The sequence below is a fragment of the Mercenaria mercenaria genome, chromosome 7 (genome assembly GCF_021730395.1).
Source record: "Mercenaria mercenaria strain notata chromosome 7, MADL_Memer_1, whole genome shotgun sequence".
Classification (NCBI taxonomy): Eukaryota; Metazoa; Mollusca; class Bivalvia; order Venerida; family Veneridae; genus Mercenaria; species Mercenaria mercenaria.
In genome coordinates, this window is record NC_069367.1 from 42,539,219 (window position 1) to 42,560,836 (window position 21,618).

A 21,618-nucleotide genomic window follows, 5' to 3' on the forward strand; every position below is an offset into this window, starting at 1 on the left:
TGGCCCGACCCATTTGCTTATTTTCTTGGCTTACATTTTTTTTATATTTGTTATTATAAATGTTAATAGTAATAAGCAATAAAATATGATTAAACTAAACTACATTGTAGTAGTATCTCGAAATTTCGATTTAATAAATAGCATGCACCGCGCACTAATGCTGTTCTGCACGTAGTCCTGTAATGCAGTTATAGGAGTACCGTCGCTGAAAACTACATCAAACTCACTGACAAAAAGATCAGAAATGAAAGGGCAAAGTACACTCAACAAACTTCCTAATCGGTCAGTTTTTATTGTATTACTATTTTGTTAATAATGCAAGTATTTACACGAAATTTCACATACCGACATTTAAATACGTACTGCAGCTAATTATTGATTTATTTTTGACCGACTCACTGCCAAAGTAACCGCTTTAGGCGTTTTGGCCAATTTAGCATATTTTGCACGTGCATGGCATGTGCACCAATATGCACGTGTTAATGAACACTTTTGGCATTACTGACGACAGTCCTACTAGAAAAACACATATCATCGTTAAATTGACACAAGAGCAACGCGCCCGGGCTGTCGGAATTATACAACAAAATTCAAAATCGGCCATGTCAATGAATTGTACTTTGGTTAAATTTCGAAAAAAGAGCGCGGATGGTAGATAACCAACGAGTGAAGGTTCTTGTAAACGGAAATAAGGTTACAAATGGAAATAACCATCAAAGTAACAGTTACAAACAAATAAAATCAAAATTCTAGTGAAATTGTAAAAACAATATCACACGTGCCGTAAATGTGTCCCAGCTAGAAACATTCCGACAGCTAGATCCCATCGCTCTTGTGTCAATTTCACCATAATATGTGTTTTTCTAGTTGGACTTTCGCCAGTAATGCCAAAATTGTAAACGAACACGTGCATGCTGGTGCACATGCACTGAACATGCAAAATATCAAATATTAGGCAAAACGCCTAATGCGGTTGCTTTGGCCATGAGTCACAAAAAATAAATTAATAATTAGCTGCAGTACCTATTCGAAATTTCGTGTAAATACCTGCATTATTGACAAAATAGTAATACAAATATAAACTGACCGATTAGGAATTTTGTTGAGTGTATATGATATAGCAAGTTTTTAAGATAATAAACACAATGCATGAAGAGACGGGTTAATATTAGTATTTTAATAGCATGACAACACGTTTATAGCCAATAATTACTAGCATGTTTACTGGTGAGTTAATAGAGGTTTTCATACAACTAACGCAGTAGTTATGTCTGCTTATAAAAGCACGATAATTTAAACGACAGCATATTTATAGTATTGTTTGATTGTTATGGTTCTCATGCATTGTTGAACTCAAAAAGGTTGTCAATGAAAGAAGTTAAGTGCATACTGTAATGTTATACAAAAATATTTTCTATATTGAAACGTTTTAACGAAGAAAAATCATAATTATCAAACATGTTCGTGCGGGATTTATAACTGTTATATCAACTGAAGGTAGGATATAGTAAAATATATCGCTGAACATGTGGCGAATAACAAATATTTGGGTTATAGCGTCATACCCGACTAAATTCAGATTTTTAATCAAAATGGCGGACAAATAATTTAGAACATAGAGGACAATCTGTCTCATACAAAAGATATAAACATCATGATATTTGGAATTCCTGTTTATCGGCAGGTAAAACAATAGCATTATTTTTAATGATTCATACTTAAATTCCGGAGCAGAAAACTGTTTTTCTTTATATACAATGGCTTCATTCAATTGTGGAAATGATTCAAATAATGCAACAGAAAAAGAGGATACGGATAAATCGAGTGATTTTTCTGTTTCATTCACGGAAGGTTCTGATGAAATTAAACATGATTTAAGACATTCGATCTTGCACAGTTCTGATGTGGTCTCGGAGATTTCCTCCAGTGGGGGAAATGTTGTTCAATTTTACTGCGATTCGTGTAAAGAAGACAATAAGTGCCTCCCAGCTGAAGGTTTTTGTGTTAATTGTGATGAATATCTGTGCATGAAGTGTTTCAGCTTTCACAAAAAACAAAAGGCTTTAAAACTTCATGTTTTGAAAGATAAGCTAAATATGCCAAAAAATCGAGCTCACGTTAACATTCATGACGTTTGTGTTGACAAGTGCTCTTCACACACTGACAGGGTCATAGAGTACTTTTGTAAATCATGTGACCAGCTAGGATGTTCGGTGTGTATTGTTACAGGACATCGTACCTGCAACGATGTGGATTTTATTCCTGATATTATTGAGGGCATAGAAAATAGCGAAGAGTACTCACACTTAATTGGATGTATGAAAGACTTGTCGGTCAAACTAGATCATCAAAAAAACAGAGTTGCGTCTAATATCGAACGAAGCAATGATTTTCGAAGAAAAGCTAAAGAAAAGGTAAAACAACAGAGAGCGGAAATAAATGATATATTTGATTTATTAGAAAATGAAACTCACTCCAACGTTGATGAAATATATCAAGAAGATCAAGGAAAACTGTCCTCCATCTCCGATCGGGTGATATCATTAACAAGCGATCTATCGGAAATGACCTCCGATCTACAAAGAAAATCTAAATATCGATGTCAACTTTTTGTTGCCGCAAAGAAGATAAAGCAAAATATGTCAGTCGTTGAAAGGAACGTTAAAACAATTGAAAGTAGAAACAAAATAAAAAACTTTCAATACTTGCCCGCTTACAACATTCAAGATGAATTAAAAAGCAGTAAACTTGGAAAAGTATCATTTCTTAATTCTGAGACGGTTAGAGACGTATCCACACTATCATATATAGATGTCAGTCAAGACAGCAACTCGATTTACGTAGGAACTGGAATATGTTTGCTGCCAAATGACCGCCTTGCTCTAATAGACAATCAGTATGAAACATGCAAACTGATTGACCACAAGCGTAAACTAGTTACGTTTTGCATAAAGCTTAATTCGCCCCCTTTTGGTGTTACAAAAATGCCCGAAAACCAGATCGCAGTAACATTTCCTGATCTAGGAGAAATAAAAGTTCTGACAGTCTCTCCAGATGATGATACCTTAGTCGAGAAAAGTACTATAAACATCGGCAATGGCTGCTGTGGGATACATCAATCTAACTCGAAACTTATAGTCGCTTTCAAAAAATGCTATCGGAGTAAACCACGGGTACACATTCTTGATACAAATGGAACTGTTTTAAATGTTCTCGAAAATGATTGTTATGGAAATCCACTGTTTGCTTCGCCACACTATGTCACTGTGAGTCCAGATAATTCAACCATTTATGTGTCAGATAAAATAGGTAAAGCTGTTATTGGCATGACTGTAGATGGCAAAGTAAAATCAGTTTACAAAATGGAAACTAAACCAGGTGGGATAACTATTGATGGAGCTGGTTCGGTGTATGTGTGTGCCGTTAGAGATAAGACTGACGTGTCTATGGAGGTAGATATCGTTCAGCTGTCTGAGAACTGTGAAAAACTACAGACCCTAGTACCATTAAACAAACATTATAGTGCTATTGCTTACTGTGATGAAAGCAAAACATTCTACCTTACAGGAATTTCGGAATTTAAAAACAATCATGTTTTAGCTATTAAAACTGATAAAAGTTGAAACCCCATCACTGAGAACTTGAAAGAAACAGCCGACAATTTAGCAAAAGATAATTATATTTTTCACCTTACTGATGATCATCACAATTTATCATTTTCAGGTTATCAAAACAAATCGATCATATTTTGCAAGCTACGTTATTCTTTCAGCAGAACTTTGATCAATGACTGGAAGGTGCATTTTTGGGACAGCACATAATTTTTAACAGTCGTATTACTGTATACATGAACATGGTGATAAACATAATTCATATAATAACATGTCGTGTCAAATGTACTGTAAATTCTAATTAAGTGACTATGGTCGGCCATATAGTTAATTATTTGTGTGGATGAGACTGGTGCTGCTCTTTTTGTAACACGGGAGGTATTTGTTGTATCTTATAGTCCTCAGAATTACGAGGTTTTTAGTGATATTAGGTCCTTGAATATGATACCGAAATGTTTTGATTTCTAGCTTATATGCATTCTTGTAGGATTTATTATCTATCTAAGCAACTGTCTTTAAGTGTCGTGTGGTGGTCGTAAATGGTCTCCCTGTATTTGGATCCATTGTTGTTGTACGTCCTGGTTCTTTGAAATCATGGAAAACAGATTCAGTCAAACCAAACTAGCGAGTTTTGTTAGGTTCCGTATCTACGCTTCAAAAGAAAAGGATCTTTTCATAGACTTTATTAAGACGATTGATATGACTTTTATAGTCAAAATAGTCTTACATATTTATCATTATTATTATTATTATTATTGTTGTTGTTGTTGTTGTTGTTTGTTATCATTATTATTATACCAGATTTATATAGCTGTTACATTGCTAACATAATGCAGACCACATTGCTTGAGCAGTCTCCTCAATGTGTACACTATATAAGATGTAGCTTAATTAACTGGTCATCCATCTGTCCCTTCATCTGTTTGTCATCCGCGCCATAATGTTTTACCTTCCTTGAAAGTGTTTCAGATACTTCCATAATATGAGGAGGTGCAGGACGCAACCTTCCGTCATGTCATGTGACGATAAGATCAAATTTAAAAATTCATGTTCGCTAGATGTGTCTTTTTATCCATGTGAAGGAGTTTCAAATAATTTTTATATAAACGTTTCGCACGATAAGACGACATGCAGAACAGTTTTAAGATCAGTTTCATACTGGGTGATCAAGGATCACAGAACTAGTTTTTTCTGCTTCTTTTCTCCAAACCTCTTTTACGGATTTTCAACTAACTTGGCACAAATATTATATTTGTTGCTAAAATGTTACAACTTGCAGCACACATCTTTCAGTCGTGTCATTTCAAAATCATTTTCATATAGTAAGATCAAAAGTTAGATGAGTCGATTTTCATGTCTACTCTTTATATTTTAAACCCATTTAAACGAGTACAAATGTTTGCCATAAATCAGACGATAAACATAATGCAACTATATAATACGTAGGTGCAAGGCCATCAACTCACTTGAAGGGGTATAGGAGATATGCGCTTTATGTCAACATTTCATAAGTTGGTCTGGTTTGATATCTTCAGTTATCCAGTTTTATCTATGGAAAATAACTTTCACAATTTTGTCATTTGCTGAATAAAATATCTAGATGAAATTTTCAATAGCAAAGGAAAATTCAAACAAATACCACATCTAAAATTTTATGCGACAAAGCTAGCAGCAACTGTTGCAGTCTTAGACCACAAGAATCTGAGATGCGTTCTCTCACTCTCATTATCCTGAAAATAGAAACAGTTGTTAGCGACTATTACCAATACTCATTCAGGATAGAGAAGGCTTTTGGATAGAAATAGTGAACATTTTTCCTCTGCCTCAATTTGATTATCTATTATATATAGCATTATATTTACTGTTTCATTATATTTACTTTAATTACCATCTGTTCTAAGTTATTCACTATAGCGTATCATGTTTTGGAATGTGTAAAGTTGCTTATATTTCGTTTTACCAAAGCGGGCTAAAATATCATATTTCGCCATAACGGTTGCACCATCCTTAAATCGCATGCTTGATTGTTGCTGTTGGAATTTCTTGGCCAAATATCTTTTTTAGGTCCACTTTTCCTAAAAAAACAATAAGACTTTATACACTTAGTTGTTCATTGTGTTAGTTAACCAGATGTCATAACTATTGCATGCATTTTCCAGAATTCTAACCCCTTTACACGAAGAAAAAATATTGGTTAAGATAGATGTTTACGTGTAATTGTCTTAAAAAACATAGGAACTGTAGCTTTGAAATTTTATACATTTTGTTTAACATTATAATTAATACCAAAAACAAAACTTGGAGTCTTGCATACTGCTACAATGTATTTTCTAATGACTGACCCTTTTCAGACATGCGGTGTAGGAAGTAGGCTATGTTTAGTTACGTGTTATGAGTTTGTGCATGAATTGAACTGATTCTTCTGTAATTCGTTTTGAATGTTTTGTGTCATGTTTTAAAGAGTATCCATTATTGTTTCAAGGCTACATATACTATATATACTGAAAATATGTATTAGCCTATATTGTTTGTTTGAGTGTGCACATTGTTTATATTGACATGTCAGTAATGGTAGCACATAAAATAAAGTAATCTTTGCAATTGTTCCTGTAAATCATATAATCTCAAGCTTGTTTATTATAACATGACATGAACGAACTGACACACAGAAAATCGTAGTTCAAATATTTCAAATTATGTGCACTTATACATGACACTTCCATCTTGAAAAGGCTTGAAAAATAACTACGTGAAAAGAACCGTCATTGATAAAAGATAGCATTTTATCGAATCATGTATTAATGTGTTTGTATATAAGTGTAGCGGTACATGCATATATTGTGCTTTTGTTTTACATTTACTTTGTATATACGATATACTTTTCAGAAATTTGTTGCTTTTGTTTTACATTTACTATGTATATACGTTATACTTTTCAGAAATTTGCTGCTTTTGTTTTACATTTACTATGTATATACGTTATACTTTTCAGAAATTTGTTGCTTTTGATTTACATTTACTATGTATATACGTTATACTTTTCAGAAATTTGTTGCTTTTGATTTACATTTACTATGTATATACGTTATACTTTTCAGAAATTTGTTGCTTTTGATTTACATTTACTATGTATATCTGTTTTGCTCTTCAGAATTGGAGGAAATAAATATTATTATTATTATTATTATTATTATTATTATGTAGACAATTTGTACCAAGCTTAGCTTGTAATTATTCCATGTATTGGTAAAGAAAATAAGTCTTTAGTAATGTGACATATATCCACAGCCAGTAAAATGTGTCATTACGTATTCCTTGCGAAAATGTACTGGTTGTTTCAGCTGAGACAACCGGCACCGGCAGAATGCAACCAACACATCAGACAACACTAACAACAGATAAGATAAAAATACAGAAAAATATATATATATATATTATTTAAATCTTCATTTTAATTTTAACTGTGATGTATCAACATCCATTATTTTATCATAGCGAATTAATTAGGTCAGGCGTTTACAAGAGTCATGCTATGTTTTCATGATTTTTAATCAAATTAACTTAAAATTTAGTGTGAATGCATAGTTTTGTGGCTGGATGACAGATTTGCACTGTTAAGATATTTGTCTGTTTATTCGTTTGCATGATGTTTCTGGTTAATGTACACGTATGTATGCAGATTCAAATCCTTTGACGCGAAAAAGTTTTTTTTCAAACAACTGAATCTATGAAATTTCGCACTAGTTTCTATCCAGTGTGATACACCTGGGTTTTGGCTAAGATATATTTCGCTTGTTTGTAAATATCTATGATATTTTACTGTTTGCACTATTTTGAGGACAATGACATAGAGAGCATCTTTTTACACATTCATTGTTGATGGACACAACTATTGTTGAAGTTTCAAGATAATCGGACTGACATTGATACAGTCATGAACAAAAACATTTTCAATATTGCATTTTTTTCCCACTGGGTCGGAACACAGTTGCTGTAAAAATACTTGCTCTGTAATATGAGCCGCGCCATGAGAAAACCAACATAGTGAGTTTGCGACCAGCATGGATCCAGGCCAGCCTGCGCATCCGCACAGTCTGGTCAGGATCCATGCTGTTCGCTAACAGTTTCTCTAATTCAAACAGGCTTTGAAAGCAAATAGCATGGATCCTGACCAGACTGCGCGGATGCGCAGGCTGGTCTGGATCCATGCTGGTCGCAAACGCACTATGCTGGTTTTCTCATGGTGCGGCTCATATTATATTTTGTCATGTATGTCGTAAATATGTAACTTAACATTTGTGCAAAGTTTAAAGACATGATATTTTGTAGCTTTATAGAAATCTTGAAAAATGTCCCTATGTTAACATTTTGCTAATCAATTTTGTAAAAACTATAGCTGACCAATGAAAATGATTTATTGAAAATGTTTAGAGATATTTTTTTCACCTGAATTTTACTGTCATGTCAAGGATGTTATTTCTTAGTTATACTGAATTTTGTGTGTTTTTAGAAAATTTCTTGCGATTCTTAAAATATGGTCCTTAGATGTGAAAGCCATATTGAATTTTTGGGAGAGAAACTGTTTCATCTCTGTGTCAGTTCTTTTACACTTGATTTAATTAAGTTTAAATCATTATTTGTAATTTGAAATATCCTGGTAAGATGCAGTATTTCCTATAGTTTATGTGTATATAATTAGTTTTTGATGGCATTCATTTAATGAGAAAACGTTTGCATATTTTGGAAAAAATGTATGTAGCATTTAGTAAGGGCTCATCAGTTTTTTCTGGGTTCTTCTAGTTTACATGTTGGATTTAACACTACTTTTTAATTGAAAATTGAGAGCCAAATTTAGGAACTATAGACTTTTTTTAGAATAAATTGAAACTTTCGAGTTTTACCAAAATTTTATTTGTTAAAGAATATAATGGAATTTATGTGAATTTTATATAGAATAGAGTCATATGCAGATTGTGGAATTTTCTAAAAATATTGACACATGTTTTTAAGTGAAGAAAATTGCAGAATTTGTGCATTATTTTAAAAACCTTCAGTGACTGTAGAAGTTATTGATAGACATATAAGAACTATATAGTTATGAATGTGTGTTTATGAGTGAAAGTTTATGATAAATTTATAAAACTGAACTTATTCTTGTGTTTTCATTTAACATTTATGTTTTGACTTTTCTTATAAACAAAATGGTGCGATAATACACAAATTTATTATTGCAGCACTTAGAATTATAAAAACTTCATAATAACCCAGATAGTGATTTAATAAGAAAGGCTGGTTTTTGTTTCAAATAATTAAGTCAGTGGTGTCGGTCATCCTAAACATTTAACCCCTGAACACGATGTGTAATAATGCACTTATGAGGAACTATAATTTAGGTCCTTGTTAGAATTGTTTCCAGTGAAGCCAGCGGTAAACTACGGTGTTGTGTTTAGACCATCGACTTTTTTTTATTTCTGAACCCCATATCTCAAAATTCGAAATCACAAAAGTACGACAATGAAAGTCGAAACTATGATGTTGAAAGCCGAAATCACGATGGTGAAAATTGAAACTGCGATGGCGAAAAAAATCGAAATCACGAGACCACGATGATAAAAACGCGATATCATTTCTTTCGACATTTTTTCATCGTATTTCGTCTTTCAGCATCGTAGTTTCGACTTTCATTATCTTGTGAAAGACTTTTACCGTCGAAAGTCGAAATTTAAAAAAAAAAACGATGATGAAAGTCAAAACCACGATGGCGAAAGTCGAAATTCGAAACCACGATTATGAAAGCACAACGGTAAAAATGAGAAATGATATCGCATTTTTATGATCGTAGTTTCGTAATTTCAATTTTTTTTCACCATCGTACCTTCGTGTTTTCGCCATTTTGATTTCGACTTTCACCGTCGTTCTGACATTTATCGTCATAGCTTCGTGATTTCGACTTTCGAGGTATACGGTTCAGGAATAAAATTCTCGATGTTCTAAACGGAACACCGTAATGAACTCTATTCATCCCACGAAACTGGAGAGGAAACGGGTTAACGACATCGACATCATCTCTGTAGCCAATATCTTGTTATATTTAAAATATTTATTGTTTCAATACAACCATGTGAAATACATTGAAATCCTGTATCTGTTTCATTTTTTGCTTCTACAAAAGGATGCACTTGTGGGATTTTTACTCGGCATTCGCAGTTACTTGTAACATCTAAAATCCCATATGTGTATTTAAGCTATGTGAGCAAAGTAAATGATATAAAGCTATATATAAAGCTGTTTATAAAATACCATCCAAAACTAGTTGTTATAACAGAGTAGATACGTTTTATCGTGTCCTGAAAAGTTGCCATTTTGCAGATACAATAGATAATGGGTTTTGAATCGACACCGTCGATATATACACAAGATCAGATTTAGTTGAAACATTTATTTCAGAATATTCATTTATGCATGAGAATTGACAAAACAAATAGATCCTCTCCATGCAGATAAATTACATACAATAATGTCAAGGATTGAATATACGATCATAACTATAATTATTATGTATAGGACAGATCACGCTGTCTATTCCTTAGACGAACCACTGAGCTGATCTATCTGACTTAAACCACTGGGAAAAAAACCACGGGTAAGTAGAATGTGAAAAAGCAGAAACTAAATGGGGTTAACATACAAATCGCTTAATCTGCACGCTGTAATAAAGCGATCTACAGCGTCAATATCAGCTTTTTATTGCAAACTTGCGTCATCATCGCCCTATTACAGAAGATTGATTGATTGATTGATTGATTGATTGATTGATTGATTGATTGATTCATTCATTCATTCATTCATTCATTCATTCATTCATTCATTGAACTTCACACCGACACAATTATATGTACACATACGGCGACTTTTCAGCTTTTAATGGTGAAGAAATACCCAAGGTGTCCCTCCGTGCATTATTTCACCACGACCGAGCACATGGGTAGAACCACCGACCTTCCGTAAGCCAGGTGGATGGTTGGAAACATGCAAATGTGTGCCCCGTTTTTAAAAAGAAAGATAAACATGATGCCATTAACTACAGACCAATTTCTCTAACTTGTATCTGTTGTAAAATACTTGAACATGTTATCTCTAGCAATGCTATGTCTGTTTTGGGAAGTAACAACGTTTTATATGATTTGCAACATGGTTTCCGATCAGCGACGTTCTTGTGGAAACTCAGCTCATGTCTTTCATCCAAAACATTAGTAAGTCTCTTAACAACAACGTCCAGGCGGATAATGTTATAATGGATTTTGCCAAAGCATTTGACAAGGTGCCACATCACGCCTGGTAAACTACAGAGCTACCTCTTTAAGAGGTATACGGTAAACTGCTCTGTCACAACTTCCGAGGTAGTGCACGTCGCGATAAAAGAACATCAACAAAGGTGAGTGTCATATTTTTTGCATTTTTACAAGCAGTGTATCGAATATCAAAAATCGGGGAATGCTAGGCGATGTAGATATGATTTAACTTTACAGAGAACATTAAGTTTGCTAATTCATTCTTAATTTGTGTTCGTGGTGATGCTTACCAACAAGCTGATTTAGCTGTAAATTTGGCCATTTCGTCATGAAAGCACTTTCATTGTCAAATATTTACATTTTAACTAATATCAAGAAGCAAAGCGAGTAGGCGTGAGATAGCTGTATTATATACAATGCATTTGGAAATAAAATATGTACTGAAAATGGTTGGGGAGTAAAATTATTCACTTTTTATTGTAAGAGATAGTTCTGTCGTGAAGGAGATAGTCATGTCGCTAAGGAGATAGCTCTGTGTTGCATGAACAGAGGTCTGTGTTCATAGTTTAAACGTTTTAATATTTTCTTTGTGTTGTCCTCATTTGAAGTAATATAAAGTTATTGTTCCATTTGATATACATACGTATGAATTTTCCAAGTATTGTTTTGAGAAAGGTTTTTCATGAGGTTATGATTGTAAATTTTGAATAGTTGTACATTCTGTTAACCTTTTTGCTCAGGTGAGTAATTGTGATCACTCGATGTCCGTCGTCAGTCGTCTGTCTGTCTCTTCGTCAACATTTAGCTTGTGTAAGCAATAGAGGCTGTATTTTTCAATTGATCATGAAATTTAGTCAAAATGATTGTCTTGTTTAAATCTAGGTCAAGTAAGAAAATGTATTATCTGGGGTCAAAAACTAGGCCACTAGGTCAAATTAAAGAAATACCTTATCTATGCAATAGGAACTGCAGTTTACATTCTGTCTTTATGAAATTTGATGAGAATGTTTGTCTGGATAAAATCTAGGATAAATTTGAATATAGGTTAACTGGAATAAAAACTAGGTCACCTGGTTAAATCAAAGGAAAGCTTTGAATGTGATAGAGGTTGAAGTTTTTCAATTGATTTTTATGAAATTTGGTCAGAATGACTGCCTTGATGAAATCTAGGGCAACTTTTAATATGGGTTATCTTGGATCAAAAACTAGGCCACTAGGAAAAATAAAAGAAACAAATTGTGTTTGCAATTAGAACTGTATTTTATACCGGATCTTCATGAATTTTGATCAGAATTTTTGTCTGGATGAAATCTAGGTAAAATTGAAATATGGATCATCTTTGATAAAAAAAAACTAGGTCTCCTGGTCATTTGAAATAAAAACCTTGTGTACGCAGTAGGGGTTGCATGTTACACTGGATATTCATAAAATTTAGATTGATGGCCTCTAAACTGTTCACAAGCTTATCCTTTGATCTGGCCTACTGACCTAGTTTTTGACCCCACATAATCAGTTTCAAAATTGACATAGAGATCATCAAGACTAACATTCTAACCAAGTTTCATAAAGATTGGTCAAAAATGTGGCCTCTAGAGTGTTCACAAGGCATATGTTGACGGACGACGCACGACGGACGTCGACGGACGCCGGACAATGACCGGTTACAATAGCTCACTTTGAGCACTTTTTGCTCTGGTGAGCTAATAAAAAGTGACAAATCAATATGACTTTAAGTCAGCGACCTTAATCACTCGGCCAAGGAGGTCTGCAATAAAATCTTGAGCCAGATGTCCACTAAGGAGTATTTGCTGCCAAATAGTACTGTTCTGACATAGGTAAAGTTGGGACAAAGGCACAAATAATGGTATGTTGTTTCAATGGCTCCGCATGTACAGAGAGGCGAACAAATAATGTTGTTTTTCCGCAAATAGTCCCGGGTTTAGACCACAACAATTAGTTCTAAGACAGGTGTGTAAGGCCTGTGCTCTCCGGGCACCATGATCACGTTTAGGGATGTTGATCACACGAAGAAATACTTGGTAACGGATTTGTGAGAAAAGTTTCACGGGTTCAAGGGCAATTTCTGTGTTATTTGCTGTCATTGACAACAAAGATAGGTTAGAAGTTCACATATTGATGTTCAATATTTGTGCCCCCGGAGGTGGGCATATTAAAATAGCACCATCCGTCCGTGTTTCTGTGCGTGCGTGATTGTGTGCGTGCGTGTGTGCGTCCGTCCGTGTAAATGCTTGTCCTCTTTGTAACTCTGCCATCCGTAACGGGATTTTGAAATAACTTGGCATAAATGTTCACCATAATAAGACGACGTATTATCCGCAAGACCCTGATCCCTAACTCCAAGGTCAAGGTCACACTTAGAGGCTAAAGGTCGACAGGGTCTGTTTCGTGTCCGGTCCATAATTCTGCCATTGATGAAGGGATTTTGAACTTACTTGGCATAAATGTTCCCCACAATGAGGCGACGTGTCATGAGCAAGATCCAGATCTCTAGTTCTAAGGTCAAGATCACATGTAGAGGTTAAAGGTTAACATGGCCTGTTTCTTGTCCGGTCCATAACTCTGCCATTGATGAAGGGATTTTGAAAATACTTGGCATAAATGTTCCCTATACTGAGATGACGTGCCGTGCGAAAGACATAGACCCTTAGCTCCAAGATCAAGGTCACACATAGTAGTCAAAGGTATTTCTTGTCTAGTCAATAACTCTGCCATTGATCAAGGGATTTGAAAATAATTTGACACAAATGTTAACCATATTGAGAAAATGTGTCACGCTTATGGCCAAGGTCACGAAATGATGTGTGTCTTTTATTTATTGCGAAGACAACTGTAGCATTCTTGGGCGTGCTTCGGGGCCATTTGTCACCAATAGTGGCAGCTCTTGTTTAACTCTTTTTTTTGTTGATAATATAGTGTCATTCGGCCCTAATAAATGACTATCGTTGAAGGATTATACAAACAGCAAAGTACTTATCAATTGCGGACAGCTTTAGAGTTAAAGGGCATTGCTATGATATTTTCTACCACAACGATCATTTACATTGTGTGCTGTTTATGTAGCTGATTTACAAGGAGATACAAAGTCCATAATTCCTCTGAATATAACATTCTGCATACAGTGAGTCAGGATCACCAGCGGATGTATATATTGTGATTGTGATAGCAGTTCCGCGGCTGCTGTTACATTCAAAAATCTGGTGTCTGTAGTGTACAAAGAGAAAGGTTTCCGTGGACCTTCGGGCATTGCGATGCTTGGTGTCGGATCTTTATTGATCTGCTGCAAACGTTACAACAAGATTCACCATATCTCGGGAGACTTGGCACAAAGCGAGAAAGTAATAAGAATAAGAAATCTGCCACAGACGATTTGTTACAGTCCAGACAGAAATGAGGTGTACATAGGAAGATGGGGAGATGATATGACGACTATTTTAGGCGTAGAGTGATATGCACATATCAATGCACTGTACATTGCCTAGATGGACTCACTGTTACATGTATTATACAGTAGGTTTTGTATCTGTTGTTTTATGCCACCATATCCATGTGGGGCATATGTGGGTCCTACTCTTTCAACACTATCAGCTTGATTTGCTTCAAATTTTCACAAATGAACAAGCTTGATGTGCAGATGACCATAAATATAGGGACTTCTGCTGTGACTATTTACCTTTGATATAGAATATAGAGAAAACTTTTGTGTGTTAACACCTCAAACAGTATTGAAAGGATATGCCTGAAAGTTTCAAAGATGAAGGATCGTGATGTGAAGATGACCATAAATAGTGGACTTTTTTCTGTGGCTATTTTTCTAGAATGATGGCCCTTTCCTAACTTCACAGAAGACATTTGATTTGTTCAACTCCTCATACACTTTTTGAAGGAATGGATTCAGAGTTGCTCAGATGTGCAATATTATCTGTCAAGATTTTAGTCGAACATCCTTCATGAAGATGGTCTCTACTAAAAGCTTTATGGGGGTATCCCTGACCTAAGGACACAATTCTAGTTAACTGGTCAGTTTAGATAATTTAAAGACTAATGTAGATGTGTTTAACAGAAGATCAAAGAAATCATTTTGACCACCGTACATCAAAACTGCATGTACAAAAAGGTCTACTTTGTTTAATTGACATTTTTTTGTGAATTTCTTATATGCTGCTATTGTCATACTTACCATACGATATATCCAAAGGTGCTTCTTGAAAATATTTTGTATTGGTTAATTGTCACTTTTATATTTTATAACCTTAGATTTCATTGGTCAACGATTTGTTTTATATCACTTTGTTCATGTTTGATTGTGTGCCTTAAAATATGTTGACAGTAAATATCTAAGGGACAACAAAAAATGAGACATATCCTTATTTCGGAAAGACTTGATTTATCCACCTTGTTGTCTGGAATATTCAACAGAAGAAACAGATGAAACTTAAATACGAACAGTAATTTATTACTTAAAGGAAATAATCTAGATATGAGCCGTGCCATGAGAAAACCAACATAGTGGGTTTGCGACCAGCATGGATCCAGACCAGCCTGCGCATCCGCGCAGTCTGGTCAGGATCCATGCTGTTCGCTAACGGTTTCTCCAATCTCAATAGGCTTTAAAAGCGACAGCATGGATCCTGACCAGACTGCGCGGATGCGCAGGCTGGTCTGGATCCTTGCTGGTCGCAAACCCACTATGTTGGTTTTCTCATGGCACGGCTCATATATTGTTTTGTACAGTGTCTTGTAGATTGTCCAGTGAATCATCTGAGTTATTGGAAAATAGTAAAGTTAAAAAATAAAAGCGATTTATATCAAATTAACATTTGTTAAATAATTACCTCCTAAAATTAACAAAACAAAGAGGTTGTTTGTGACATATCACATGCTCTTACAAGTAGGCCTATCATAGCTGTAAAACAGAACTAATGGCCAAAAACAATAAATGCACTCACATCTCTGTCAATTGAGCATGCTTGATTACAGAAACTCAAACAAATGTAAAATTAACGGGCATTAGCATTGTCAGTATCTGGGTATTCAACGCGAATCTGTATTATTTTTGGGGGTCTTATGGCACCTTGTAGTTCACAAAATGTTTTTCTCTTAATAAGAGTCCCATAAGCCGGTGTTAGGTGGCGCAAATTCTATTGCATTTTTCACTACCTCTCATGAAAAGGCTCAACCGAGGCTGATATATATGATAAACTTACAAAGGATTTTCCTCGTCAATTCCCAGTATGCAGTTGTATAATAGTTCATGCAGATTTTATACGTGTCTTGACATAGTTATACTAAATACATGCTGACTTTACTTTGTGTTTTTTTAAAACGTTCCACAGTTAATTGATAAAAAGACGTACTAATAAAACGTATGTGTGACAATTTATAAAATCAATTAACCATTGTATAACACGGTACAAATCCGGACATTAAAATTACATGAAATGCCCGTATGTGGATTTGTATTGTAATTTAAGACAAACAGGAAGAACTTTAATGTAAGATGTTTACTTTTCTCTAAGGCTTAATATTGATTATATCATTTCTCAAATATTTATATATGTAATTTAAGTCATTTTTATGAACGATAATGCTCTTTTGTTTAAGTGAAAATAATTGTAAACATTTTTAAACTTTGCTATAACGGCTATAATTAGGTGCAAGTTGTGCAAAGTATATCATGTTATTTATTTGATCTACATTCTAATCAATAACCTACTCAAATTAACCACTTTATCAGATAACAGTTTTCTGTCATCTTTTTGCGCAACTGATAAAAGGATTGTAAAATACTTTCGTTTTGAAGGTATACTGGAGTTAAACTAAAGAGTTTTGGATATTTCAAGGTTGGGATATTAATATAATTTCATTAAATCTTGAAGATTTTTGCCGTTTGTATTTTATACATAACAGCCTGTCTTTTTGTTGTCCTAGAAAGTAGCTTAAAAATTGCTCATACTAAATGTTTTAAGTACAAAAAGCGTTTAATTACGATGTTATTATTTTCAAAATTTGAGTTTTTTTTTAATTTTATTAAAAACTGTACAAGATTTAAGAATATATAGGACAAAAGGTAATTTTAGCATTTCAAACTTGAAACATCGGTGAATATGGACAATGGTATCGAACAAGAAAAATAAACAAATACAGTTATTCAAATTCTTATCTTTAGGTTGAAAACAACTACAGATTGTGTCCTTAAATCTGAAAATAGTTGCATTATAGTCGTTCATCATTTTCAGAATGTATCTGATTTCAGGATTTTGAAATGGAAGTATCCGGACGTAAGCTATCGGATATCCAAGATCGTGATTCTGGAACATCAGCAGACGACCACCACTGTGACCCCTGCATGACAGAAGGTCAATATATAGATTCGTTCAAATATTGTTCGGAATGTCAGGAATTTCTTTGCAGAAATTGTGTGCGATTCCACCAGAAGACAAAGATGTTGAAGACCCATCAGCTTGTAGACAAGGGAGATGTCAGTTCAAGGCGCTCTTGTCAAACAGCCGATATTTGCACAGAAATTTGTTCCATTCATGAAAATGAAATAGTCATGTTCTTCTGTCCAAAACATGTAGAGCTAGGATGTCCAGAGTGTGTTAATTTAGATCATGCGAAATGTAACGTTGTATATATACCTGACAAATGTGAAGATATTACAAAGAGTGATGAATATAGAGAAACCATAGAGAAACTTGCAGAGAAAAGTAAAGAAATCGAAGATGTAACTGAGAAGGCTACGATTACAGACAACGAGATAAACACTTCTGACGAAAAAGTAGTTGAAGCGATAACTAAGTATCGAGCAGAAATCAACGATCGTTTTGATGCTATTCAAAAGCAATCATTGGCAGATGCCGACAAAATGAAATCAGCATGTAAACAGAAAGTCAAACATGTCCTTGACGCGTGTACACGTGCTTCGTCTATTATCAAACAACTGCAATCAAGCTTGGAAAAAAATGAAGCAGCAAAACAAACAGGACAGCTTTTCATTGCCCTTAAAGAAGCAAAATCGAAACTTCAGATAGAAGAAATGAAAAATGCTGAAAAATCTTTGGAGAATGTAAAGTCGAACTATACCTTTGTACGTGACAAAGATATTGAAGATATTCTATCCCGTAAGAAATACTTAGGGAAATTATACGAATCTTCAGAAGGTCAGTCAAGTTCAAGGAGGTCGGTGTCTTTGCGGAGTAGAAGTATACAAGACATAAAAATCAGAACCAAATCTGATCGTTTAAAATGTGACATTAAAAGCATTGCCGTCTTGACGGATGAAAGGGTCGCACTGACTGATCGTGAAAACTTGAAACTGAAAATAGTAGACCTTCAAAGAAACACTTTGGCAGAAGATAAAGAACTTGACTCATATCCATGGGACGTGACCGGCCTTTCCAATGATCAAATTGCAGTTTCTTTGCCAGACAAACAGGAGATTCTTATTCTTACGGCAGCCAAACGTCTTACCGTTAGTCACAGGATTGAAATTAAAAGACGCTGCTATGGTATAACCCACTACAATGACAGTTTGTATGTCCTTTGCCGTGATCCGTACACGATTGTTGTATTAGATATTCAAGGGAATGTCAAAAGCACAATACCACTGACTCATCGGGATCTGTTTAAAGATTCAACGTATCTAATTTCTAGCCAGGATCGGAGACTACTTTATATCAGTAACCACGGAAGTGATTCCGTTGTTGCTATAACCCTACGAGGGGAAGTGCACGCTGTATACCAGGACAAGGACTTGCGGGGACCCCTTGGTATGGTGTTACTGGACGATGGTTCATTCTTGGCATGCTGTGGAATAAACAGCAGCATATACAGTATTTCAGCAGACTTGAAACGAGGCAAGAAAATTGAACATTTTATAAACAAACCAAAGTCACTGTGTTACAGTCCGGGTAGGAATGGAATTTATGCGTGCAGTTCAAGCTGTGATCAAATAAGGTTTTTTAGTTTTCACTGAACTGTATCAGAAGAGGCGAATTTAACTTGAAAAAAAAAACAAGTCAGCCCTTGCAGGTGCAGTGATGCTTAAATGTACACGACGGTATTTGCGCTCTTATTTGAATTTTGCTTAACAATGTATATATATCCAGTTGATGTCCTAATTTTGAAAAAGATGCATCTATTGTTAAATATCCCGCTTACTTAACATTCTAGCCTTAAAAATATGCGAAACTGTTTATAAATGGTGTAAAAGTTATAAAGTGATTAATAAAAGATCCAGCAATCTCTATCCAGCAGCTGTTCGTGAAATACAGTCCTCTGCCACTGAAAGCGTCACTTACCATTCTTCTCAGATGAGTTAAAATTGTTGATGTCCTACCTGCTTTTTTTCCCCACAAAATAGTGCCGAGATAAGACATGTATTTCAGAACGTTGGCCTTTTGGAAACGTCCGACTTCTAGTAGATACAGCTGGCGCAATTATTTTCTTACGCGGCAAATGAGATGCACAAAGCGCCAAAACAACCATCAATGTCATTGTTCATCAGCTTGAATATGAAACCAGGCAACTTCTGCTAAGCCAGCTTCCTCAGGCAGGCCGAACCTGCACGTTCACTGTCAGTCAACATCAAACACATGTTTCAAGGATCGCAAGCCATTTATCGGAGTGCCTGATATACCCTTTAACCTTTAGCCTGCTGGCGGCAAGTGATTTTGCCTATGCGACCAGTGCAGACCATGATCAGTCTGCACATCCGTGCAGGCTGGTTATTGTCAGAATGTCTAGACTGTTCGCTATTCAGTCAGTAAATTTTCAGTAAACATCTCTTGGAACAAGAGCTGTCCGCAAGACATAGTAAATTGCATGCAAAACTTTAACCAGAAGTTTTAAGTTCAAAAGGGGACATAATTTAATAAGTTCAAAAGGGGACATAATTTAACCAAAATGCATGTCAGAGTTATGGGACTTGATGCAATCAACTAGTTTTATAACCCCGAAGACACGTGAAGTTTCAATTTAATATCTGCATTTGTTCTGCAGATAGTAACTTGCATGCAAAACTTTAACCAGAATTTTTTTAAGTCCAAAAGGGGGCATAATTTGCCCGAAATACATCTCAGAGTTATGGGACTTGACCCAGTGAGGTAAGTAATTGATCTAGAAAAAGAAAAAATAAGATTCAAATCTATATGCCTTTAGGTAATAGCTGTATGTACTTGCATGAAAAACTTTAACCAGGATTTTCTAAGTCCAGAAGGGGTCATAATTTGGCCAAAGTGCATGTCAGAGTTATGGGACTAAATGCTATCAACTAGTTTTATAACCCCGAAGACACAATCATGTCATGTAAAGTTTCAATCCAACATCTGCATTAATTTTGGAGCTAGTAACTTGCATGTAAAACTTTAACCAGTATTTTTAAGTCTAAAAGGGGGCATAATTTGTCCAAAATACAAGTCAGAGTTATGGGACTTGACCCAATGAAGTTGGTATTTGATCTAGAAAATGAAAAAATAAGTTTCAAATCTATATGCCTTTTAGTAATAGCTGTATATACTTGCACACAAAACTTTAACCAGGATTTTCTGAGTCCAAAGAGGACAATTTGGCCAAAATCATGTCAGAGACATGGGACTTGCGTTATCAACTAGTTTTATAACCCCGAAGACACGTGAAGTTTCAATTTAATATCTGCATTAGTTTTGGAGATAGTAACTTGCATGTAAAACTTTAACCAGGAATTTCTAAGTCCAAAAGGGGATATAATTTGCTCAAAATACATGTCAGAGTTATGGGACCGGACCCAGTGAGGTTGGTAATTGACCTAGAAAAAGAAAAATAAGTTTCAAAGCTATATGCCTTTAAATGATATCAATATGTACTTGCATGCAAAACTTTAACCAAGGTGTGACACTGACGCCAACACCAATGCCAGGGTGAGTCGAATAGCTAGACTAAATAGTCAAGCTAATAACAAGTGGTATTGCCCATATTTAATGATGGACCAGTCCCTTATAGAAATTTAGCAGGCTAAGGGTTAAACAGGTGAAAGCACCTGTAAAGTTATTTTTTTTTTTTTAATGACTTAGGCAGAAAGCATGTGATCTGTGAACATGAACATGTTAATATTGACATTCACAGACAGCCATTGTGGTGAATGGTCATCAGCAATATCCATTCAGATAAAAATGTAATTTGAATTTTGGAACAGGATAAAGTTAAATTAGTCTTTTTAAACTTACTGTTGTTTGCATATAAAACAATGTATTGTTTATGTTATTTGTGTAAAATATGTTAAATTATTGCACACATAAAACACTTTTTGAATGGTTTTCCTGTCACTGGTCAAAACTACTGAGTATTTGCTATATCAATGAAAATAAAATAAAAACATGTTTTCAAGTGAAAACTTTATTATTATCCAAAAGCATTGAGAGTAAAAGTTGAAAGACAAAACAGAAAGCAGGAATGCAAAGTCTGGAAGATTAAATATTAAAATGAAAGTTTACAGTGTTAAACAGGTCAATACAGAAAGCTAGAATTCAAATACACATACAGTCAACATAACATCATTCAAATATTGGTCCCATGAATTGGACATTGGTCCCATGAATTAGACAGAACAGTGTTTATGCAGAAACAAATTAGAAACTGTACAAATCACAGCACAGTTAAAACAGACACAAACAAAATACAGAATAGTTATTAATATTCAGAAATAGAAAGTGGACAGA

At 34.7% G+C, this 21,618-nt stretch overlaps 2 protein-coding genes across 3 annotated transcripts; both read left to right on the forward strand.

The window, feature by feature from the left end:
• The first annotated feature begins 1,757 nt into the window (after positions 1–1,757).
• LOC128558249 (uncharacterized) lies at positions 1,758–3,623 on the forward strand. The gene has a single exon (XM_053547142.1). It carries the CDS (start codon positions 1,758–1,760, stop codon positions 3,621–3,623), a length of 1,866 nt encoding a protein of 621 aa, XP_053403117.1.
• A 12,638-nt stretch (positions 3,624–16,261) lies between these two features.
• On the forward strand, positions 16,262–21,211 carry LOC123554309 (uncharacterized). 2 transcript variants are annotated; one of them, XM_045344367.2, is made up of 2 exons: positions 16,262–16,416; positions 17,178–21,211. In XM_045344367.2, exon 2 carries the CDS (start codon positions 17,187–17,189, stop codon positions 18,897–18,899), a length of 1,713 nt encoding a protein of 570 aa, XP_045200302.2. In that variant the 5' UTR covers positions 16,262–16,416; positions 17,178–17,186; the 3' UTR covers positions 18,900–21,211. The 2 variants fall into 2 exon arrangements, with proteins under 2 accessions (XP_045200302.2, XP_045200303.2); XM_045344368.2 differs by lacking the exon at positions 16,262–16,416 and adding an exon at positions 16,523–16,764.
• The last annotated feature ends 407 nt before the right edge of the window (positions 21,212–21,618 follow it).

Excerpts from the sequence above, each read along its gene's own strand:
- LOC123554309 (XM_045344367.2), top strand. The coding sequence starts at position 17,187 with ATGGAAGTATCCGGACGTAAGCTATCGGATATCCAAGATCGTGATTCT.
- LOC128558249 (XM_053547142.1), top strand. The coding sequence starts at position 1,758 with ATGGCTTCATTCAATTGTGGAAATGATTCAAATAATGCAACAGAAAAA.